The sequence below is a fragment of the Saimiri boliviensis genome, chromosome 14 (genome assembly GCF_048565385.1).
Source record: "Saimiri boliviensis isolate mSaiBol1 chromosome 14, mSaiBol1.pri, whole genome shotgun sequence".
NCBI lineage: Eukaryota > Metazoa > Chordata > Mammalia > Primates > Cebidae > Saimiri > Saimiri boliviensis.
The window spans coordinates 64,583,509-64,607,945 of record NC_133462.1 but is presented as its reverse complement, the minus strand read 5'-3'; the positions used below and the strand labels follow the sequence as shown (position 1 = coordinate 64,607,945).

The following is a 24,437-nucleotide window of genomic DNA, read 5'->3' as shown; positions in this document are numbered from 1 at the left end:
AGGGTGCCAGGCCTACCCTCTGTGTGCCCCATCTGTCAGGGCATGGAAAGGACAATTGTCCTGTTTCATCTTTTCAACACCTCTTGACTCTTCCTCCTGGTCTCCCCACAGCCAGCGAGGTTCAGGGCCTCCCATCTCTGGCCAGGATTAGTGCAACAGCTTTCTGAAGGGTCCCGGGCTCCAGGGAGCCCCTTGCCCATCAAGTCTCCACCCTGGAGCCAGACAGCCCTCACTCCCTCCAACATCAGCCTCCAATGGCTCCCAAAAGCCCGACGTCCACACAGCACCCCATGGCCCCAAGATCCAGCTGCTTGATTTTCCTGCCCTGTGTCCCTCCTGTCCCCTGGCCCTCCCACCCAGAAATCGCCCCAACACACTGTGATGTTTCAAGCCTTTGTACTTTGCACGCATTCTTCTCCATGGCCCAATTCCCTCTCTCCACCCCTCGCCCCACCCCTCCTCCACCTTTACCCTTGTTCCCCGTTCTTTCGTCACCAGGCACAGCCCTATTTATCCTTCAAAACTGCCACTTCCTTTGCAAAGCCTTTCCTGACCGGGTCCCAGTATTCTTCCTCTGAACAAATCCTGTTCCCTTAACATGTGTCTCTCATTGTATCTGTCACTCAGAATTGTAGTCATTACTCACACACGCCTGTCCTGTGTCCTCCACTGGCCCTGTACCTTCACGTGGGACCTGTGGCCAACACACGTCGGTGCTGCCCGAAAGCTGTTGCACTGGAGTCGCTCCCTCTGCCCCATCACCTCCCACCTTAAGCAAGTCCTTTCGATGACCTGAACTCCAGTTTGTTGATCTGTAAAATGGAGAGATGTGAGAATCAGAAGAGAACACACAATGAAAGGGTATTATAAACTGCTAGGGGCTGTACAAATATTTTTATTGCATTTTTGTCTTCTAGTGTTTACCTACACTTGCCTGTGTGGAAATCAGAAGATTAAAGGAATGAGATGTGATCTTTTTGTGATTTCCCCACCTTGGTTCAAGGGAAAAGCTGGCCAAGAGTAAGCCATTAATTCACCTCCCTGCAGCCCCCCTTGTCTTCTCTAGAGCTCTGGGTTAATGATTCTGAGGTGGTTCTCCTCAGAGCCAATTCATATCTAATCTTTGGCATGTTGCCCCCTTTCTTAAGAATAACTTGACTCACTCCAACAATTCCTCATCCTGGGGTCAGGAGCCTTGTTTTGCAGAAGGAAATGGTGGTTGTGTGTAGGTCTCGGGCCTTCTTTCTGTCTCAACCCCCTTTCTTTCATGGATTCCTGCCCCCAGTCCATGCCTACGATTCCCTCTATGGACAGAAGAGACCTCTCCTTACCTGTGTAATGAAGTCTATGACTTTTCTCAAAAGTACCTTTAGGAATTAACCATGGAGGTCCAAGTAGTAAGGATGCTGTGACCTAACCCATAACCCCCTCATGTGTGGTTTAATTGCTTTTGGAATCCTAGCAGAAGAAATTTCCTGAAGATTGGGTATGGAGAAACCATTCTGAGCCTGACATTTAAGCGTTTTATTAGCAGCTCAGGGAGGACTGGGCTGCAAAGAGATGCAACCCCCGTCAGAAGCGATCCCTCGTGGGGAGCAAGGCCTGGAATTCCAGGAGGGAGGTCTGTTTATAGCTGAGGCAGAAGCTGGGGAGCGAAGCCTGGGAGCCAGACACGGCTTAAGGGTGGTCTGGACACTCTTGAGATAAGGCCAGCTAAGGACTATGAGCTCATTGAAGTTCCAAAGCCAGTTCACAGCGGCTCACCACCAGGCAGCTCCCCTGCCCCCACATCCCCTCCTCTCAATCCAGGAATTTTGGTGCTCATCTCCATACAGATTTAAACTACGGTGGTAGGAACCTGGTAAGTCTCAGGTTACGTTTGCGTTGCCCAATTCTCCTTGGATTTGCTGGCTTTGCCTCCTTCCCACGTCTGAGACAGGCCTTTGCATTAAGAAGTGGGCAAAGGTCCCTCTCTGTCCCTCTCAAGTTATCCTCTTGAGCCACAATGTCCTTTTCTGTAAAATAGGAATACCATTCTTTCTTTCCCAAGGCTTTTTATAATAATGGCATTCACCTGTGAACCTTAACAAAATGAGCCTTTCAGGCTTAGATCACTTTTGTGCATACATAAAAATGAAAGGATTAAGGAGAAGGAATTGGTGAAGATATGTCTGGGGCAATCAGAATTGCCATGGTGATTGTAGGACCATTCTGATTCCAGAGGTATTAAAATACAAAACCCAGCAAAATCATAAACAACCTTGTGCCTACCTCCTTGCTTAAGAACTGAAACAATTCCCGACACCAGTGAAAGCCTGTGTTCGCCTCCTTCGTCCAATCTCTTGCCTTTCCACCCCAGGGAAAACCACTGTCCCGATTTGTTCCCCTTTACCAAACATGTATCATATTATTTGTATTTGATCTTGTCTTGTTGTTTAGAATTATATCTTATTTAAAAGAGCAGTTTGCTCTTTTAAAAACTTTTAACGTGATAAGCAAAATGTATCCATGCTTAACTGTGTAGCTGCCATTGATTTGTCGCTGCATATAACCTTCTCAGTTCTGTTCATGGAAATTTAGACAGTTTCCAGTATTATTTTGCTATAAACATCCTCATGGCTGTCTGCTGGAACATGTGTGTTTCTCAGGGGTATACTTAGGAGTGGGATTGCTAAGTCTAGGCAATGCTCCTCCCTGCTCTGGTTGCCAGCACATGCTGCTGCTCCCTTACTCCCTCCCCTCAATAGTCCAAGGGGGCAAGAGTTCTGTTCTCGCTTTGTCTATGGATCTTCCGGAGTTGGGGGCGGCAAGTTTATAAAAAGGATAGGGAGATGCTGGACCATAGTCCTGGGAACCAAAGCCAGGAAGAGGTTAGGAAAGCTGGAGCACTCATCTGGGCTCTGCTGAGCATGAGTGTGAGGTGGGGCTCGCCTTGACTGGCTCCTGGGGTCTTAGGCTGCAGCACAGTTGACATCACAGAATCCATTGTGAGGTCGCTACTGGGCTGCGGGATACAAAAATTCAGCCATGAAGCCATTCTCAGATGTATGGTTCTTTATTTAAACGGCAGTAAAGAATGCTGGAATAGGCTTTCCAGGGACACTCCCGTGAGCTCTGGACCACTTTGCAGCTTCCAGCTCAGGGTCCTATTTAATGGGCTTCAAAGGTCACTGTCTCCATAATGTCAGATGTCATAGAACCAACCACCTCCTGCCCCTGGCCACCCTCTGCTGTCTCGGCAATGGCCACCATGGTGCTCCTCTCTACCGTCTTAGCCATGATGTCCACATCTCTGCCATGTGGTGCACCCACTGCTTTTGTAGTAAGGTTGGCTCTGACGTTCTTCAGGAAAGAGCTGATCCTGCCGAGTCTCTTGCCAGAACCGGAACTGGTGGTCGATAAGCTCCTCCCGGATTTGGGAGAGGTCCTGGACTCCTTCAAGATGGGCATGTGGCTGGTGCCTTTATGCGAGCCCCCATGCCTGCCGCTCCCCGGGCTGCCATGGCCTTTCTTCTTTTTGTCATCTTTACTGGCTCTGTGGCTGGATGCGGACCTGCTGGAGGACTTTCGGGCAGTCTTGTCCCCCCTTGTCTTGTGGCGGCTTTCACCTGTCCTGCGGCGATGGGAACTCCGTCTGAGAGCCCTGTCCTTTTCCCGTCTCTCCTTTCTTTCCCTCCTCTCCTTGCGGGCTTCAGCTCTGGCCTGGGTTCGCTCCATTCCATGCTGTCCACTCAGGTTGCTCTTGCTCTGCTGGGTGGAGAGGGGAGGTCCTGCTGCTGCATCCGTGTCTGTTTCTGCAGCAGTCCTGCTGGTCGGTTCTACTCCTGCGATGGCCAGAGTCACGCTGCCCTCTGGGGAAAGGCTTGTGGATGCGCTGGAAATGCACTCTAAGGACTTGCCTACAGCCCCTGCCACAGCCACCTCCATGCTCTTTGGAGCCATGCTGGCAATTCCTGCAAGGGCCACGTTGCTTTTGCTTCCTCCTGCACCTATGGTGGCCGCCCCGGCAATGGCTGCACTCACCTGTCCAGGGGCAGACTTGGCTGCTGCCACACTCAAGGCACCTGCTATGCTGCCTGTTGCTGCCCCTGCAGCTGCCCCTGCTGCTGCTGCCTCTTTAGTCGCCCCTGTTGCTGTCTCCTCAGCAAGCTCTGTAGATGTTTTAGGGGTAGATACATTGAGATTGTCAGTGAGTTTGTGAAAGTCATGTTGGAGTCTCTCCCCTCCAGCATAAGCAGCAGAGGTGGCCCCACATACCTCAGAGACCACGTGGAGGCTCCGGATGCTGACCTGGTCCGGATCCCCCTTTCCTTGAAGATCCACAGCTCCCAGACTCCTCCTCTCTTCCTCAAACACAGGCATGCACATCACGTCTTCAGCTGGAATGGCACAGGTACTGCTGTTACTCTCCATGGGTGGCCGCAAGAGGTAAATTAGCTTTTCCCAATAGGCAAACAGGTCATCCCGTGTGTCGAGAGCAGGACACAGTTGCAGATAGCAAGATCTGCCAGTGGCAAACTTCAGGCGCAGCTGTTGTTTCTCATGGTCGTGAACAGAGATCCTTACAAACTTCAGGGGGAGGAGCCTGGTGAGCTCTAAGGTCTTTGCTGCCTTGCGTTTTTTTCTCTTGGTGGCCTTGCCATGTCCAGTATACTCTTCGCAGCCAGTGGCCGGTCGCGCCAACAGCATGACGTCTGGGAGTGGGAGGATGGGGCTGGTACGCGCAATGCCCATGGTCACCATACGGACACGGTTGTGCACATCAATCACTTCTCCCCGTTTGGTGATCTGGATAAAGTCACTCTCAAATATTGGTGCATATTTGAATATATCATACTCTCCCTTGTAAAGTTGTTGCTGCAGTTTCCCCATGGTGGTGTTGAACATGCTCATGCCGGAGCCACTCTGGGCCGTATAATATGGCAGCAGAGAATCACTGTTCATGGCTGTCTCAGCACAAGGGCAGCGCTGGTGAGGCAGGTCTCTGTGTCTTCCTTGGCCTTGGTGGCAGATGAGGAACCAGTGATGCCCCTGGGTCATAAAGATGGCTCTGCAGCTGGTCTCTCAATCCCACCCCACCCCACAGGCCCCTGCCGTTGCCTCAGAGCCTCCCAGAGGCTGGGGTGGGGGTGGGAGCACGATGATTGCTGTGCGGGATCCTGTAGGATACCTGGACTCCAGACTCTTCCAAGATGTAGAGATGCAGGGTGGGCTCCAGAGAGGTTTTCTTCTGGGTCTAACCCCCTCACCTCTGCCTCTGATTTTTTTAACTACAGTTTGTAGACTCTCCGCGAGAGTTTCAGACTCTCCCTGAGTCTACAAACTGTAGTCCTAGTGACAGGAAGTGATCACCCTCTCTGCCTAAACCCCCTTTGCAGCCATATTTATCTTCTGCTTCCCTTTGTGACCTGTCGCTGTCACATACCCCTTTGTTCTCATCCCCCAGGCCAGGGCCACCATCCTCTCACTGATACTCCATTGCCCTCATAAAGGACAGCCCCTCACTGCCAGATACTTGGGTGGGTGCCAAAATAAACATTTTTCAAGTGAGAAAATGTTGTGTGGTTGCTTCCCTTCCTCATCCCCAATTCAAAAGATTCAGCAACTACATGGGGTCAATAGGAACGCAAGATGATGGGATACATTTGAACATTTGAGTACATGGTTTAATTTTTTTTTTTTTTTTTTTTTTTTTGAGATGGAGTCTCACTCTGTCTCCAGGCTAGAATGCAGTGGTGAAATCTCAGCTCACTGCAATCTCCACCTGCCGTGTTCAAGCAATTCTCTTGCCTCAGTCTCCCAAGCAGCTGGGACTACAGGTCTGTACCACCACACCCAGCTAATGTATGTATTTTTTTTTAAGTAGAAACAGGGTTTCACCATGTTGGCCAGGATGGTCTCCATCTCCTAACCTTGTGCTCTGCCCACTTCAGCCTCCCAAAGTGCTGGGATTACAGGCATGAGCCACCACGCAGGGCTGGTTTAATTTTTTTTTTTTTTTTTTAACCTAGAATTGGCAGTCTTGGTTCTCAGCCCACTCCTCCATAAAATCTCAGTTCATGCTAAGGATGGACATCTTTCATAATAACCTTTAATAGTAACATGAGAGATTGCTTCTCCTAGGCCGCATACTATGTATCAAACTCCATTCCAGTTTGATACTATTGCAACTCTTCTGATCTTACGTGTAAAAAACTGAAATTGTGTAACTTAACTACATTTGTAGATAACCTCCTAGGCAATGGAGGCATTATTTGAATACAGGTCTTGCTACTTTTAAAGTCTTTCTTCTGAACCACTACAGAACTTACAAAAAGCTTGGGGAAGCCAAATAGTTGCATAATTAATTCTCTGCATGTGTGTGCACACATGTGTGTGTGCGTGCACACGCACACGTGTGTATGCATGTTACCGAGAATCCAGGACAACCACTTCAGGAAGGGGCTGGGCTGAGTTGGGGATTAAATTAAGGGGGCCACCTCTGTTCCTCCCTTCCGGCTTGTACCAATATCCTGTGTCAGGGAGTCCAGATATTCTCTCAAAGCACCTCGTGTTTACCTCCCACTCTTCTTACCCCCTACCCTGTGAAATGCGGGGAGAAAAGGGTAGGATGGAAGATGTGAGCTTACATTCCAGGAGCCTATCGAAGGCCCCCCTCTACTAACCTGTCTACCATGCAGAAGTAGTTTGGAAACCATTTACACCAATGGGGAACAGGTGCCACTATACCTCCTGCCTTGCCATACCCACAGAGCTAGCCCAGGAATAAGTAATTTCCAAACTCTTACCTGAATTTCTGACAAGGAGTCCCTGCTTCCAACTCTCTTTTCTCCCAATTTGATGTTAGGCCCGAAATCCTACCTTAGAGATTCAGTCCTTGAAGATAAAGGCTAGCTCTTTCTTAACATACACACACCTGTCCATCCACTAACGAATGGATAAACAAAATGTAGAGTATCCATACAACAGAATACTATTCAGCCATGAAGAGAAATAAGGTACTATTACATAATACTATAGGCTGACACTTCAAAACATTATGCTAAGTGAAAGAAGCCAGCCATAATTGTGAAAGGCCACATATTGTATGATTCTATTTACATGAAATCCAGCATAGGCAAGTCCATAGAAACAGGAGACAGATTAGTGGCTTCCAGAGGCTGGAAGGAGGGGGAATGAGGAGTGACTCCTTAATGGATCCAGGATTGCCTTTGGGGACAACGAAAAGGTTCTGGAACTAGATAGTAGTGGTTACATAGTATTGTGAATGTACTAATGTCACTGAATTGTATACTTCAAAATAGTTACAATGGCAAATTTTATGTATATTTTACCACACACACACACACAAATGTATATACTCTTGTTTGAAACCATTGTGGTTGAAAAAACTAATAGGCTTCAACTTTGGAAAGATCCATTGTGAGACCTCGAGCAAGCTAGTGAGCTCTCCACGCCCTCATCTGTAAAATGGGGATAGCAGTTGTTGAGGATTAAATGGGATAACACCTGTAAAGTGTTATCCTTTTAACCTCAGTGTAAATTCCTTCCTGAAAGCAGTGTTTGATGAGACCTTTGAAAGCTTCTGGAGTTAGAGCCACCACAAGAACACAGGATGCTCAATAGGCAAATGTGACCTCCTTTCAGGTGGATTCTAATTGGAAACATGTTCACTCCAGAGAGAAAACAGTACATGAACCCAACCAAAGGGTATGGAACAGGGAAGAGAGGAGAAAGCTTGATATGGGTTGGAGTGTTGAGGGTTTATTCAAAGCCCATGGGAGAAATTAGGATACAAATGGAAAATAGTATTTTAGTTAACAGAAAGTGGAAAGATTCAATTCCAGAACTTGTTCTGGGCCAGAACCCTTTAAAAGCTCTTGACTCTGAAACAGGTGTCAGGCAGCTCTCAGGGAAAGCCAAAGGGGCAGGAGGAAGGCAAGAGAGGGGAAAGAGGGTGGCTTTCCACACCCTGGCAGTGTGACACCACCACTGCCAGCAGGAGAGAGCTCAGTGCAGACACTCAAACAGGGGGCTTGACATTGGTGGTGGCGCCACCTAAGCTGATTCCCTCAGATCCCCCTACCTTCCCTCTCCTTCAAATGCGAAACAAAAAAACTAAATGACTTGACAATAAATGCAGTCATCCTTTTTAAAATTAAAGTATCAAAACATAAACTTGGCTACATAAAACAAAACTATTTTTAATGCATTTGTGATAGAACTTCATTTACACTTACCATATACATCAAGTTTTCTTGCTGTAACCACCACCCACCCCCAGCTTCCTTCCTCTCTAATCCATTGTTGTCCTTGACAGCTTACAAATTGTCTTGAGTTTCATAATGGCTGGTGGCTGGTGCCTCTACCCACAACTAGAAGGTAAATGCAAGGGATGTTTTCCCCTCCACCAAGATAAGGAACATAGATTATCTCCTGAAAGAAGTGGTGAATGGTATTAACACCAGATGGCTCTTGACAGATTAGGAAAGACCCCTGCTGTGCAATTAAAAGAGTAAAATGAGGACGTCTGTGTCACAAGTGATCATTTAAAGAAACCGTACATGAGGTCAAAGAAAGTAGGCACAAAATTCATGAATGAATCTGACATTTGAAGAAGGCAGTGTCTCTGAAGAATGGCACCCGTGGCGAGTGGCCAGTTTTTATGTCTAGCCTGTGACTGTTACAGAGAAGCACAAAGAGCAAGGGGGCCTGGCTCTCGCAGGCCTAAGGAATCATATGCCCTGGAAATTCCAGGAATTTCAGTGGAATACCTTTCTTTGAATTATCACACCCATGCTGTCTAAAGTTACTCTCTTTCTTCCTCTGGTCCCTCTTCCCATTCTTTTCTGATATATATTTCCAACAATGAGACACACATTTAGAAATGGTAACAGATGTAACGCAAGTAACTGAGGAGTTCTGTGGCAGAAAGTTAGGGATCAAAGGTTCAAGCTGAACAACAGGTATAGATTTTAGGTGTTTGTATATTCAGAGAAAACATATTTAAGGTATCTAACAATTCAGATTTTATATCAAAATTCTAAACACGAAACTGTTAATCTAAAGGATATATTTGGTACCTTGTTTCAGGGTTTGTCAATGAGAAATGGAGCATAAGGCACCCGGGACTGAGGAACAGGACTGGAAGTCAACTACCCCATCTAGTGATGCCCCAAAGAGCAAAGGATGACATCCGGAGAAATTTAAAGTCAGGCACCCCCCATAATAGAGAGGGAAGGGCAGAGAATCACTGGATCTCAACAACCAACAGATTTAAATGAACAGAAACCAGCATAACACACGTTTACCATGTCTTGGTTCCAATATTTATTATTCTGACAGGATAGGAATACTAGGATAAATAAGTAATATTTTCTCTTACAGAAAATTGTAATGATACTATTGAGTACAATTAAACACTCTGAGAATTTCACAGAAACATCAGAATTTTAACAGACAGTAGCCGCATCCTTGTGGCCAGTGTGAGTGACTTCTCACAGCTGCAAATGCCCTGGGCCAGATTTCTTAAAACAGCTACAAGACAAAAACAATACTATTGACATCCAATAATGCTAGCGCCTGGGCACCACCTAGGCTCCACTAACTGGTTTTCAAACATGTCTCCACAAACTGTGGTTTTCAACCACGTCTCCACCAACTGTGGTTTTCAACCACAAGGAAAGGAAAATGGAATATTCTTTGGCTCTTCCAGCCTAGACACAACTCCTAAGTCATTGAGTGGAGAGTCCTAACCCTTTGGAAGTTGAACTTTCTGCTTTCTTCCTGTGACATTGGAACTGAGTTTGCAACAGAGGACCTGCCATCATGCCACCCATGGATCTTGTGTTAACACTGGGAGAATTCTGTTCTTCAGGGGTGGACAAGCTCCTCCGGCCACCTGAATGTTTTGAGATACTGCACATGGTGACAGCCCCGCCCCTCCCCCAAAACTCTTAGAAACCAGAGCTGAGAAAAAGCATACAAAAGTCACAGTAGTGTGTGACACAAACATCAAAAGAACACATTGCCTAGTTTTCTTGCACAGAATTTCTGGACATAACAGCACATTTGCTAGAAAGCACAACCCTGGCCATTGCACAACTTCACTAAATGCTGTCCTCACTCCACATCCCCTACGAGTGACAATGGTAGCCATGGTGAAGGAGTGGCCCCATACCTCCCACCCAAGGGGCAGACACTTCTGCATGAATCCTAATGGTGGGCATCCTGGTTTTTTGTAGAATCCAGATGAAAGGCGGGCAGGACACTAGCTGGGGGCCATCTGGAACATAAGAGTGGCCAGTGTGTTAAGGCCTAAATCTGGAGTTGAGGCAAAGATGCACTTGCCTTGATCCAAGACTCACTCTGGGGCAGAATGGAAAGGCCCCGCTGAGTCACCGCAGGCCCTCCAGCCTTCATGGTTCTCTGCTGCTGGGATTCTAGAGGTGCACAGGAAGTCAGCTCTCCAATGGCTTCAGGGTTTTGGGTATAAAAGGAGGATTCAATGAGGACTCCCCAGTCGCCCCCATACCCGGCTGCTTAGCTCTGCAATGTTCCTTCTTTTATCTGTTGGATAAAGAGGTTTCTCTCATCTTCTGGAGTCCTCCCATTCTGAGCCCGGACAATACACGTGGGCCGATGAAGGTTGAGCATGTATATCAAATGCTGCTTCTCATTCTTGAGCTCCTCAATCTGAGCCTTCAGTTCAGCATTCACACTCTCCAGCTTCTCTGACTCCTGGGGGACAAGCCATAGAGGCATTAAGAAAGGAACCGAGAGTCAGTGAGGAAGGGGTGGCCTGGGATGCTGCCTGGATGCGGGGTGTACTTGGGACACCTTGGGGCTCATCAAGTTGGGAGAGGGAAATAGGAGACGGGAGAGCAGCACTAGGTTTAGGAAAATGTCGACCCTGGAGAAGTCTTTGAACATGGAGGCTCCTTCAGAGAAGCCCTGGATATGCCACAGAGGTGGCCTGTGAGTCAATTAGTACTGAAGCTGTAGAGGAACCAACAGTTCAGATACCTCATTTGCATGAGTTAACAGCCCATATGCAGGTCTGCTGGACCCAAAAGGGCCTTGGGTGATGGGGAGAAATCCAGACTCATGGTGGCTTAGTCGATTCTGAGTCACAGATCTCAATGAGAAGCTCACCTCCCCAGAAAAAGTGTATATGGCAACATACAAAATTCCTAATTTTCACTGACCCTCCTGAAGCAATCAACAGAACCTTTGGGGACCTGTGAGACCTGGGTTGACTCTGCCCTGGCCTGTCCACATTTGGAGGAGGGACACAGCCACTGAAAAGATTGCTGGGCACCACTGCCCACCCACAAAGGCCATTCCTCCAGTGTCTCTCAAGGTGGGCTGGCTGAAGGCAGCCAGGGACTCAGCTTGCTGGATAAGCCAAGGAGAAGGGCTGCAGAGTTAGGAACTAGACAAGAATGCAAAGAAAGTGTAGCTACTGCTTGTGGATTAAGGAAATAACTTGTTTGAAGAGATTAATGAAAGGCTTTTCATAGTGAGCCAAATGAGAGCTGGCAGCTTCCTTTTCTCAGGAAAACAGTCAAGTGAAGCCTCTTTAACTGGGCTGGCATGTCCTACAGCCTGGAAGCTGCTGGACATGTATGAACCAGCCAAGGCTGCTGGGAGTTGGGCACCAGATGAATTCACACACCTGCTTTTATACATCTACAGTCAGATCCATTGTGTTAACTGCTTTGCCACCTCCTCATTCCGCAACTGGCATTTCTGCTACGAGCTACAGGACCTTCTTGGGAAAATATGGCCAGGTAGGGAGTTTTCTAACTTTCTAAATAACCTTCTGATAGCAACATGAGGCTGGTAGGGACAGGCGTGAGCAGCAAAGGGGAAGGCTAGATGGCACTCACTTTCTGCAGGCATTCTGTCTTCTCCTTTTTCTTGTTTCGGCACTTGGCGGCTGCAATCTTATTTCTTTCTCGTCTCCTCTTTTTCCTTTCATCTTCTTCAGGGGCTACCTATAAGATCCAAAATGGTCACATTTAAAGGGCAGTAGGAAATGCCACCTACCTCAAATACACTGCCTGTCACTGCCAGCAAAAACTGGCAGACAGTGGCAGTCCTAGCGCTGAAGAACCCCCCAAAAATAAAGCTCTAGACTTTTGTGTGAAACCCCTACATACACACACAGGCACACATACACGCATGCACACATACACATATACACATACACATACACACATGAATGAACAACAAAAAGTTAAAATTATACTGGCAATATATTAATAAAAGTTGGCCAATTTTTAAAATGCATTTGGATTTTGAGTTGAGGATGATAGGCAAGTTGATAACTATCGGTACGCACTGTAATCATTTAAAGCTTAAACAGATTCTGTTTGGTAAATATGTCCTTTCTTTGAGAATCAGGAATGACCTCAGGATTATCACCTAGCCACCCTCTCCCAGACTCTTTTTCGATTCAAGACCGAAGGGCAAACCCATTCACCTCTGTCTTCACCTGGAGCATCATAGCACCAGCTTCCCAAATCTGGGAGAAGCCCATGATGCTCCTGTAGAAAAGACACCTAAGCCCATTCCAACCAAAGTGGCATTAATCAGCCCATGCTGGGGTGCCACCTGCAAGTGGTGAACTAGAACCATCTTTTGGGTCAGTTCCACTACTTTTTGCCTAGAGGCTGTAAATATGCCAGTTAACTAAGCTTGAAACACTTCCACTTGCCACCATGAGGGAAAGGCCAGCAAAATGGTGGAACCTCAGCTCTGACATCTTGAAGCCACTAAGGCATTGCCAGAAGCTGCCTCCCAGACTTCTCACCATGTTGATTATTCCAGGGGTCTTCAGCAAGGTTGTCAAGTGTGGAACAGTGCAAGTATGTGAGAGAGAAGCGAACCTGGAGCAACACCTCGTCCCAAGGCTGTGATCATTGCTACAGGGAAGGGTGAGGCTGGCTGGCTGGTCCTTGCTCTACTGTCTGGGTGCTTGGGTCCTAGTAGTGATAAAAATGGGGACCACCAAGGGACCACCACATTCCACGCTTCTTCAGAACAATGGGACACAGAAGGTGACCTCATCCTGACTCACGGCTTTAAGTGCCATCTATATGCCAACAATTTTTAATTCTATTATCTCTAGCCCAGACTCTCCTCTGAACTCCAGACCCACATATTCAACTGCCTGTTTGACATCTCCACAGGGTTCAAAATAGGACAGACCTCCTGCTCTTGCCGCCACCCTACTCCCTACAGTTCCGAATCTCGGCAGCAAATGGACACTCCATTCTTACAGCTCTGCTGGCAGCAAACTCGGAGTCACCCTTGAGTCTTCCCTTTCTCTCATAACCCACATCCAATCTATCAGCAAATCAGCTTTACCTTCAAGTCAGATCCAAAGCCCAGCACTTCTCAGCACCCGCACTGCTCCCTCCCGCCATAGGCCCCTCCATTCCCTTGGATTCCTGCCACGGCCTCCTTTCTGTGCACTCAGCTTCTGTTTTACCTCTACTGCCCATTTTGAACATGACAGCCAAGGTGATCATATAAAAACATAAGTCAAGGCTGGGTGCAGTGGCTCATGCCTATAATCCCAGCACTTGGAGAGGCTGAGTCAGGCGGATCACCTGAGATCAGGAGTTCGAGAACAGCCTGGCCAACATGGAGAAACCCATCTCTACTAAAAAAACACAAAAAATAGCCAGGCGTAGTGGCGGGCACCTGTAATCCCAGCTACTCAGGAGGCTGAAGCATAAGAATTGCTTGAACATGGGAGGCAGGGGTTGCAGTGAGCCAAGCTCATGCCACTGTACTCCAGCCTGGGTAACAGAGCAAGACTCTCTCTCAAAAAAAAAAAAAAAAAAAAAAAAAAAAAAAAAAAAATCTATATCTATATCTACATATATGTCAAATCTTGTTGCTTCTCTGCCCAAAAATTCTGTGGTTTCCCATCTCACTCTCAGAACAGGGGTGCATCTATACTATAATAGTCCCTAAGACCCAATATGACCAGCCCCTATTTATCTCCCGCCCCTATACTCTGCTCCTCTGCACAGCCCACCAGGCACCAATACTCCCACCTCAGTGCCCTTAATTTCTTTTACCAGATACCCACATGGCTTCTTCCCTCTCCTCTTTCCTTCTTCCTTTCCTTTTGACCTCTGCTCAAAAGTCACTATCAGTGAATCCTTCCCTGACTTCCTAATTTAAAACAGCAACCCCAGCTGGGTACAATGGCTCATACCTATAATCCCAGTGTTTGGGAGGCTGAAGCAGGAGGATCATTTGAGCCCAGGAGGCTGAGGCTGCAATGAGCCATGATCACAATGGGGTGATCACAGCTCACTGCAGCCTCAGCCTCCTGGGCTCAAGCGGTCCTCCCACCTCAGCCTCCCAAGTAGATGAGACTACAGGCATGTACCACCATGCCCAGCTAATATTTTTTATAGAGATTGGGTCTCTGTGTTTCTCAGGCTGGTCTCAAACTCCTGGACTCAAGTGATAATCCCACCTTGGACTCCCAAAGTGCTGGGATTACAGGGGTGAGCCACCACACCCAGCCTGAAAATTTTTTAAATCCAGCAAGCCCACCCCTACCTGTTCTCTCTGCCCCGCTCCCTATGTTTTTCTCCTTTGCACCCATCTCTTACATATTATATTTACGTATGTGATGTATTGCCTGTCTCCTCCCAGTGGAAGGTAAGCTCCCTGAGGGCAGTAGTTTTGTTTGTTTCACTCTCAACAACCACTCTCTGCCTAGAACACACCTAACACACAGTGCCTGTGAGAGAAACAAGTGCTAAAAAAATAAACACCTGTGGTAGAACCCACCTCGGCTTTCGTGACGGACACCCCGAGGGGTCTGTCGCTGACAGTGACTGACTCCAGTGCAGAGGACATCCGGTGGCAGAGGTGCTTGTTCTGGATTGCAAACCTCAGCTCTTCCTTGACAAAGGGCGTCAGGTTAGCAAAATCCTCAAACACCAGTGACCCAGGAGGGGACAGGCAGGGGACGATGGCAGAAGCACTCACTTCTGAGGCAGAGACCTGGCCTGGGTGTTGAAGCATCATTTTGCTGAAAGACACATTGAAATCCAAACTGTTTCAGGGGCTCTGGGGCATGGGATCAAGTCCTCCTCCTCAACCAGACCTCCAACACCAGAACCCCACCCTCAGAAGAAAGTCCCATAAGCCCTTAGGTTTCTGTTTTGTTTTCATGTCATGCCATCCTCATCTTGAGTAAAAGAGATTCTTAAAATACACACAGCTCAGTGACATGAACAAAATGCCTATTTGACGTTTATAAGGGTTGATGTTTCAGGCTACTCTGAACTCACAAGATTGAGTTTTGGCTGGTGTGCCTATGTGCAAATGTGGCCTCAAACAGTCCTGAAAGAGGAAGAACTTTTTTAAAAAATCAATGACGCCATTCTGTAACCTCATTTTCAGCCTCTTTTGCAAAGAGGCTTGACATCAAGCTGAAACTATCAATGAGTGGAAGTAAAAGCAAAATGTAAGGAATCCTTGAATTTAGCAAATACATTTTGCTGAAGCTTCTCCCCGGGAAGTTGGACCCAAGCAATGGTAATGAGAAAGGTAACTGTAGCCACTTGCGTTTCTTCACCCTAGACTTTGGCAGGGCATGGGGAGACGGATTCTTAAGGTTAAGGTTGGTGAAGCAAAAGGCCTTAAAGAAAAGTGAGGTGCTAAGACATGGGTATTGTCGGGGAGTTGTTCGGGCCTGTGGTGTAGGGATAGACTTAGGCAGGGTGTGGGGGCAGGGAGCCTGGGGCTGGCTCTGGCACTGAGGAGCAGTGACTTGAGCTGGTCACTTCAGCTCTCTAGAACCCAGTCTGTGTCTGGTAAATGACTGAGAGCTCCTCAATGCAAGGACTGAGTCTCCACCATTGCTTTACCCAGAGCCTGGCCCAGCGCCTGCCTCGCAATGCCTCATTGGCCAATTGAATAAATGAAATGGGGATGGGGTCATCAAGTCACATGGCCCCCATGGTCCAAGGTCCCATCTCCCTATATTATTCTGTAGCTCATTGAGCTCAAAAGGATGACAAGAGTGACAGTTCCATAGCCCCAGTTTGGAAGAGCCCCCCATGAGTCTTGGCCTGCTGTGTACTCCCTCCAGCAGTGACCATTCCCCCTCCTCCCTGCAGCTGGTTTTCAAGGAGCAATGAGTATAGGGATGAGTGTAGGATCAGTGTGATCTGGGCAGTCTTCTCAACCGGGGATCTGTAGTCTTTAGCCCAGTCCAGACAGAGAGGAAGCCCTCTGGCAAGTCTTGACATTTAAGGAGTGCCTCCTTGAGACCAAAAACCTGATGGACACTATCTCATTTAATCCTCATGAGAACCCAGTGAGTTAGGACCTAGCCCCATTTTATAGATGAGATAACTGAGGTTTAGACGAACTAAGTCATTTGCCCAGAGTCACAGAATTAATGTGGGGCAGCATCAGGATTTAGAATTAAGTTAGTTTGGCTCCAGAACTCATGCCCTTAATTTATACATTGTAAAAATGAACAAATATTATTCAATATTACAAAAACAAATAAATATGTTATATTGCACAAATAAAAAAACAGAGCAAATTTTGCAGGGGCAGGCCTTGGGGTTGGTGGGGGGCCTGGAAATGAAGTGATGAAGGGGAGGCTAAGTAAAGATTCCTGGGGAAAACTTGAGCTCTGTTTAATGAACTGCTAATCTTTATGTCAGGGTACCTACCCAGGCTGCTTGCTACCTGCCTTCTGGGAGGGTGAATTAGTGGGTCTCTTATTCACAAAATTTCCAGACCAGGGTCAGAAGACGAAGATTTGAAGCCCACTTACTCTGTTATGTGTTATCATTATACCTCCCAGTGGCTTTCTCTTCTCTGTTAAAGAAGGCTTATAACAATGCCCTATTTTTCCATAATATCCTATGAGGAATTGAGGAACTAATACATGAGTATGCCCTGGAAAACATTCTTCAGCCAGGAGCTCCATGATTACCAAGCCTCCCAGAGATCTCTCCAGCCCAGGGCTGGCTCTCTGACAGAGGCTCTGTGGGGTCCAGGTGGGAGGGCAGCTGGTCAACCTCTTTGATCTCAAAGTCTTCTGAATAGAACACCCTGCCTCAGACTCCCCCTGGAGATCTAACACACCCCAATGGAGGCAAGAATTCCAGGCCAATGAATGCTGCTCTTGACTAGTCAAAGAAACCCAGACTATGTATGTAATTCTTTTACCAAAGCCCTGTGTCATGAGTCAGAACTGAAGTTCTTCTCTCAATTTAATCCTATAATCTTAGGATGCTGGGAGGATACTTGTAGCTGTCAGGTGATAAACTCTGAGAAACTAGCCTTCTAAAGCCAGAGGCTTAAGATTCTCCCATGCATACATGTTTCCCTTCCCTTTCCAACTTTATTAAAAACCCAGTGATTCAGGGATGGCATTCAGAGCTACCACTGGGCTGGTCTTTCTTTGGAGGCCTGGATGGCTCTCTTCTACTTGGGTACTTTGAATTCCACTGCAGCACAGTGTAGTTATATTTTGCCACCCAGCTAAGTTTAATGAGCTCTCAGGGCTTGGGGTCTGCTGTTTGTGACTCCAATCCCCAACCCTTCTTCTTATTTGTAAAGTCAGCAGTCCCAATGAAAGAAGCTAAAGAATGTCAGTGGTATGGAATGCTTTTATGAAAAGCATTGGGTGGGCTTACTTGGGTACATAAATGGTTGTAAAAATGTTAAAAAGCCTTTCAGAAAATAAAACAGACGTATCTGTAGAGATCTGGGTTTTCTCCGCACTAGGCTAAAGCTTAACTTATTGGGATATTTTCTAGTTACTCATGTACTCAGTCTCTTGAGGTATGATTCAGCCTAGACTCGGGCTGTGTCCCCACAAGGAAATTAAGTTAAATCTTCAGACAATTTTTTCAGAAAGTTGAGATCCTCAAACCTCCTGGTCGTTGAAAAAAGTTGTTTGGGGGCCTCAGATCAGAGTTCACTTTCTATGCTGATCATATCATTGTACAGACTTGCTACCAAGAACTTGCATTTTGTTTCTGCTTGATGATTTCCAGTCATCAGAAATCATGTTGTATCATTGGTAGTTTCATCATTTTCAAAAAAGTGAAACTTTACTCACGTACTTCTTTAACTGGAAATTCAGCTCCCAGATTTTTATTTCCTAATAGCCACAACTACATTGAATTTTCACTTTTAATTTTCATCTCTTTCCACTAAGCATTGCTCACTAACCGTCTTATGTTATTAGGACGCCAATACTGGCCTTTCACTAACTCTTCATATCTTGATCTTCCTCCCAGACCTCTTAAAGATTGTAGGTGCAAAGCCAGGCTTCAAGGGCCAGAGACAATATTTCCAAGCCTATCAGTGCCACTCACAAGCTGAGCACCCACCAACAAATCACTTAGGCCTTCTGGGCCTCTCACTCTCTTGTCTGTAATATGACACCAAAACTGCCTGCCCCAAAGGGCTGTTGAGGAGGACATATGAGATTTACATACACACTGGGTAGTCATTATTACTGTGACTCCATCTTCTCCCTTTCAGGAGAAACTCATTCTGTTGTTATCAATTCAGTTAAGCCCTATTAGGGAGGAATTAACTGGAACCTTCAAGAAAGTCAGGTCAGCCAGAGCCTCATTTGTACTGATTGACCCCAGGTTCTTGACAGACCGGGTAGGTTCCACCCCACTATTTGCTGACACCAGCATTTCTCCATTAACATATTTGAAAGAGAAGCAATTTTCACACACAAACCATTTATCCTTTGGAAAGCTTCTGCGGCATCATGGCTATGTCCTTCCTTCTCCTCTGGATGGGTAACACTAGAAGCCACCAACCCTGTCCCATGCCCAGCCAGTTTTAAAAAGGAAGGAATCATGAACTCTCTCCAATGGAAATCATACAACATTCAATATTAGAATCATCTAGGTCAGATTCTCATTTTGTAATGAATACGTTGGCCCAGGGAGGTAAAAATGACTTGCCTAAGGTCATGAAGCTGGTGAGTGGCCCAGCCCGTGCCAAGCCGCTGACCACCCACCCACTGCTTATTTCGTTCCATCACCAATAGGGATCCATCACCTCAAGGGATCAACCACCAAGGCAACCAGAGAACACAGCCATTAGCCAGGCAGATGAGGGGTCAAGAGTCCTGGCACCTGGTACCAACCACCGGAGACTTTGACAGGACTGAGAGAGGGAGTGATGGCTGCTGTATCTTATCCACACTGTGGGCGTGGAGTGCTGTCTGCTTTGCTGTCTCTGAAACCATTCAGACAGTAAGTGCAATCCCCACCACACCCCATCTTTGTCCAGGATATCCTCAAAGCAGAAGCCTGGATGCTATAGCATTATTCTACAACCAATGCTAACTGCAAAACAACGGGACAGTTAATACCAATCTTTTGCCTTCACTTTAAGTTGCAGAGACAGAAACTTCAAACAGGAGATATGACTGTCATCTACACCAAAAGGGGCACATTGAGAGAACGTCAGATCTTCTGGCTCTCCTTTTTTCTGGCGTCATCAAGGATTTAGTAACAGTTTTATGTGTAAAGAAAGCATACGTGACCTATGCAATGAAATCAGAGAAAAGAAAATGTTTAGGAGGAAAGGAAGTAGAGGAGAGACGAAAATGAGGGTTGGGGGGAGCAGAGAAGGAGAAGGAATCCGGTGGAAAGAAAGCTGGGGAGGGAAGAGATACCTCGCAGAAAAGTCCCCTTTCCCCACTGTGTGGACACTGGTGAATGACATTAGATAGAGACCCACCCCATTCAAGTCCCCTCACTGGCTCCTTTTCTTTCCACAACTCTGAAAGATTTTTCCAGATCTGAAAATCTCCAGATGGAAAGGACCTTAGCAGTCAGTTATCTGATCCAGCCACTACATTGTGCCCTCCAACACGCAGAGGGGGCCAGCACTGTCCATGTGCCCTTATTTCCCGGCTGGACATACTGAGGCTCAACGACATCGACTGCAGTGCAGGCGCTCAGAATCCTGGCACTAGACCGCACAGCCATTCTCTCAAATATCTCCGCAACTGGCTCCACACCCTCGCTTCCCCGCCACGGTGGATCTCCATGGATGCAAAGCCAAGAAATCCGAGGACCCGCCGAAGGAAAAGCCAGAGTGAGAGTCCCAGGTATGTAGGAGTCCCGGGCTCGGGATCCCGACCCCAGCCGACGCCGGGAGCCCTCCCGGTCTTCCACCCTGGGACAGCGCGGCACCAGCGCTCGCCACTTCCAAACTTATCCAGCTAACTTTTTCTCGGGGCAGCCTTCGCGGTCCTGCAGCCAGCGCTCCGGGGTGCCCAGGGCGACCCCCAGCGGCCGCGCCCACGACGCCGCCCTCCTGCCCGCCCCCTTCCCCATTCATTCCTCTCGGTGAGTGGGGCAGCGCTCCCGCGAGCCTCCGGCCTTCGCGCCCCTCTGCCGACCGCGGGAAGGATCGGCTCCGGCACTGCCGGGTCTCGAAGCGAGGGATGGAGCGGGACGGCGAGCCGGACAGCCTCGGACACCCCTGTGCACCCACCCACCTCACGCCCTCTCCCAGCCGGGCAAGCCAGCTCCATTGGCGGAGAAGCGGCACTGGAGGCAGGCGGCAGAGCGACGCCAGACCTTTCGCTCCCCAAGTCAAAAGAGAAAGTTACTTCTTTCGCTTTGCGAGAAACTTTCCGAAGAGCCGGGGAGCAGCCGTGACTTAGAAGAAGTTCAAGTCAGAGTTATTTCCAAACCGGAGGCTGGGGGCGCGGGTGGGGGGGGTGAGTCAGGGGTCGGCGGGACTGGTTACTTAGAGGCGCGCGAAGGGAACGAAGGCGAGCCACCCTCGTCGCGCTCAGTCCCTCGGCTTCCAGCGCTCACCTCCAGGTTCCGCTCGGGGCGGCCAGGGTCCGGAGGACGGGCAGGGTCGGGACGGGGTCGGGCTGGCTGTTGGTCCGGCCGGCGGGCGAGCACCAAGGACTCACGGCCGGCGCGCGGGCTGGCGGGTGCGCTCGGGCGGCGGCGAGGGGAGAGTGCTGTGCAGTGTACGCCTGGCTGCGTGCGACTGCGGCTTGGAGCTCGTTGCATCACCCCTTTTATAGGGTGGCGGCGCAGTCGATTACTTTGGGTTGCCAGTCCCAGGCTGACGTAATGCTATTAATAGCTTCCCGGGAGAACCGGCCGAACCGAGCAGAGGAAGGAGGGGTGGGGGAGGGGTCAAGGCGGGGCGAAAGGCGGGTGCGGGGGGGAGGGCAGTGGTGATGCAAGTTCGGGGCGGAGCCAGCCGGGGCGCGATGCCCCAGCCTCGCTCACTGAGACGCTCACCCTCCCGCCCTCTCTCTCCATATCAGGACTGAAGCTGCCCGGGATAGCCGCCAGATGTGCGTACTCGCTGCTGCGTGTTCCAGGCATGACCAATGGTGCCCAGGCCAGCCGCATGACTCCACCGCGCTGGCATCTCTCCCTCCGCTAGGTTGAGGAGCGGGGGGCGGGGAAGGTGGGGAGGCGGATCCCGGCCCCAGCCCAGACTAGGTGAGGCTGGGAAGCGGGCACGACCTTTCTCTAAAATGCGTGGTCATTTTCTGGAGCTTCAGAAAAATACTCCCCTCCCCCGCTGGCCTCCTACTTATCTAGCAGGGGGCAGAGTAGGGCAGAAGCGTTAGTGTGGTGTGGGGAAGGTGTCCAAAGTCACTCTTCGGTGTATCCACGCCGTTACCCGCCGAGTGTGACCTCCGCGTTGGGGACCGCGAGAAGCCGGCCGGTTAACACAAAAGCGGAGGGCAGCCCTCGGCTGGCACCGTGCGCCTGAGCCCGCAGCCCCTGACACTCCACATGGGCACACACGCAGACCGGCTCCGGGCTCCGAGGCTAAGACGAGTGGTGGGACCGTAGCGGTTCGATTTTTTTTTTTTTTTTAATAATCACAAAGCGTTTTAAATTGACAAGAACGTCTCAGTAAAACCAGCAAGAGAGGGAAAAGATAAGAGTCCCAGAGGAGACAGAGGCAACCCGGTGGGAGGGTAGGAGGGGGTTGAAGCCAGAGGCCAGGAGGAGGGGGAAAGAGAAGGTGCTTTGGTGTCGGTGAACCTGCCCAGGCCTGGGCGTCGCCCCGCTCTCAGGCAATATTTAGGGAAAACCCATCTTCAACTTTTCATGTGCTCTTCTGCGTCCAGAGCCGATTGGGCTGGGACTGGACGGCCGGGAATGGGGACCCACTGACCACAGGCGGAACCCGCAGCAGAAATCCCCTCTGCCCTCAAGCCAGGGTGGCGGGAAAGGTGGGGCCCCATGGCCCGAGATTCCGTCTGAGACCTCAGCAGCACTGGGTTTGAACCTTAAAAACTATTTCCTGGTTCCTATTTCCCGACCCCAACAATTTCTGCTCAGAGCCGCAGAACCAGGAACCTTCTTGACTGCCCGAGGATGACTTTTTGTGGACACAAGTGTGTCCCGGGACTTTCGCACCTGCCTAGAAGGGAGACCTGCGCGGCCGCAGGGTGTGGGGAGACAGCCAAGGGCAGAAACACCTGCTCATTTCCACCTGCCTCTGGGAGCGAGGCGGCCGAAGATCATAGTTTAGTAATTTGAGGTAAAAACTAAAGGTGTCTAGAGCCCGGATCTCACTTGAAGTCCCCAGTTCCCCGCATCGGGGTTCCTCGCCGCCAAGCCAGACCTCAGAGCACCCCCTTCCCCACGGGCCTGGGTCCACGCAGAGAGCTGCTTCCGAAGTCTTTGCGCCCCGGTGGGCCCGGGACCCCTAGGGTTCCATGCGGGATCATTGGAGATCCTGCTCTGGACCTGACCCGATTTCCAGCGGCGTAGCGCGGGAAGTGCAGGGCGATGTTTTCGCTTTACTTTTCGCCCTGGTAACGGCTCTCCCGGCCCCACCCTCCGCTCCCACGCCCTCACCCCCGCACTCTGCGCTGCACACCTCCACAATCCGCCTTCCAGCTGGAGTGCGCTCAGGTAAACCTCGGGCGTGCCGGAGCAACCCCGGAGAACGCCGGGCGGGAGTAGACGGAGGAGTGTTTGTGCATTTGAATGAAGTTATTTGGAATCTCTACTTAGCTACTTTATCTACGTATAGACTGCCCTGGAATAAATAGCACCATTATAAAGTGAAGCAAGGAGAGGAGGGAGAACACGTGAAGCTTTTTACTATTTTTCGGCTGTGAAACAGAAATTTTTGACCAGTTTACAGGTTGAACTGTGATTCCATTAATGCACCCAAGCCAGATCTGTGGAGATCTGGTCCTGTCCTTAAGGGAAAATTCAACTTAGGGCGTCAAGTAAACAAACAGACTGGCCTCCACAAAACAATTGCAAGGGAAGGGTAATTGGTGCAGGGGAAGCCCCCGCACCCTGGTCAGGTTAGTTTTATTACCATTGTGCCTCCAGTTCCTTTTATCAATCTTGCTTCATTCTAATTACTCTGAGTTTGGAATCTCCAAGTTACACCTGGTTAGAAATGCTCTCAGTTGTTCACAGAAGTCTGATCCTGACTTTCTAAACCCTAAAAGTGATACGAATCTTGACAGAGAACTAAGTCCACCCCCACTTGAATGAAGCTCTTATCCAAGGAAAACAAAAACTCCTCCTGCCTGCCTCCCTCCCCTCAGCCCTTAAGAGAACCCGTGAAATGCCTGCTGAATTGAGAGACTGGAAAAGAACAGAGCAAGGCAGAGCCCCTGAAGTCTTTGCCACAGGAGAGTGATCAACATCTGAGTCCTTTGCGTCCTCATTTTACCCTGACTTAAGTTAATGCCACCAATGTCCAGTGTGCCCACTCTCAGCACACACACAGGCAGTGCCATGCAGAGGAGGGGACGGAAAAGCTTCCCACACCAAAACATTTCTTGACACGAGCCAAAGAATGGCTCTTCCGCCTTAGAAGGAAGCCCTGGCTAGGGTGATTTCAGGGGTTAATCCTCAATGAAAGGGCGTTAAGCAGAGACTTGAAGATTGCTGAGGTTTTATGCTGGTGAACTGCCTGGGGAATCCACATTCAGATCAGCTTTGGTATGTTTTGCTGAGTGAGATAAGAACTGGAGACTTCATGCTGGGACATGTGCAAAAGGAAGGGGAAAAAATTAAAAAGGGAGGGGAAGGAACTAGGCAACTAAAAACAGCCCACTCGTGGCAACCAAATCTAAACATAAAAACATTACAGGGAGCCAAATGCAGAAAACAAAAACAAAAAAATTCAAGATATTTAAAAGTTCTAGCAGTTTCTTAGTTCAGTACACAGTCTCTTCCCACATTCCTCTGCCCCATTACTCTGTTCTCCAAACCCTAAGACTGTGTTTGTGCCCAGAACTCTAGAAACACACGATAAAATCCAGCAGAGAGACAGCCCCGTCCGCCGGGCTCAACTTACAGTCTTCACCGTGGAATGGGAGTGGGATCAATTTTCTTACATTTTATTATGTTTCTGAAGCTCACTCTTTC

The 24,437-nt window shown here is 48.9% G+C and overlaps 2 protein-coding genes across 3 annotated transcripts in view; both read right to left on the bottom strand.

Moving 5' to 3' along the window:
• Positions 1-485: 485 nt before the first annotated feature.
• GARIN4 (golgi associated RAB2 interactor family member 4) lies at positions 486-9,158 on the bottom strand. The gene has a single exon (XM_074385157.1). The coding sequence runs from the start codon at positions 5,038-5,040 to the stop codon at positions 3,151-3,153; it is 1,890 nt and encodes a 629-aa protein (XP_074241258.1). The 5' UTR covers positions 5,041-9,158; the 3' UTR covers positions 486-3,150.
• Positions 9,159-9,311: 153 nt separating this feature from the next.
• Positions 9,312-24,437, bottom strand: part of ATF3 (activating transcription factor 3) — a 54,970-nt gene continuing 39,844 nt past the window's right edge. The window contains exons 1-4 of one of the 2 annotated variants that reach the window (XM_010340964.3): positions 20,871-21,070; positions 14,824-15,067; positions 11,892-11,999; positions 9,313-10,740 (exon numbers count right to left, since the gene is read on the bottom strand). In XM_010340964.3, coding sequence (XP_010339266.1) covers positions 10,543-10,740; positions 11,892-11,999; positions 14,824-15,063 — 546 coding nt within the window. In that variant the 5' untranslated portion in view covers positions 15,064-15,067; positions 20,871-21,070 and the 3' untranslated portion in view covers positions 9,313-10,542. Of the gene's footprint in view, positions 10,741-11,891; positions 12,000-14,823; positions 15,068-20,870; positions 21,071-24,437 lie in introns of those variants that run through there. The other variant, XM_074385158.1, reaches the window with a different exon arrangement.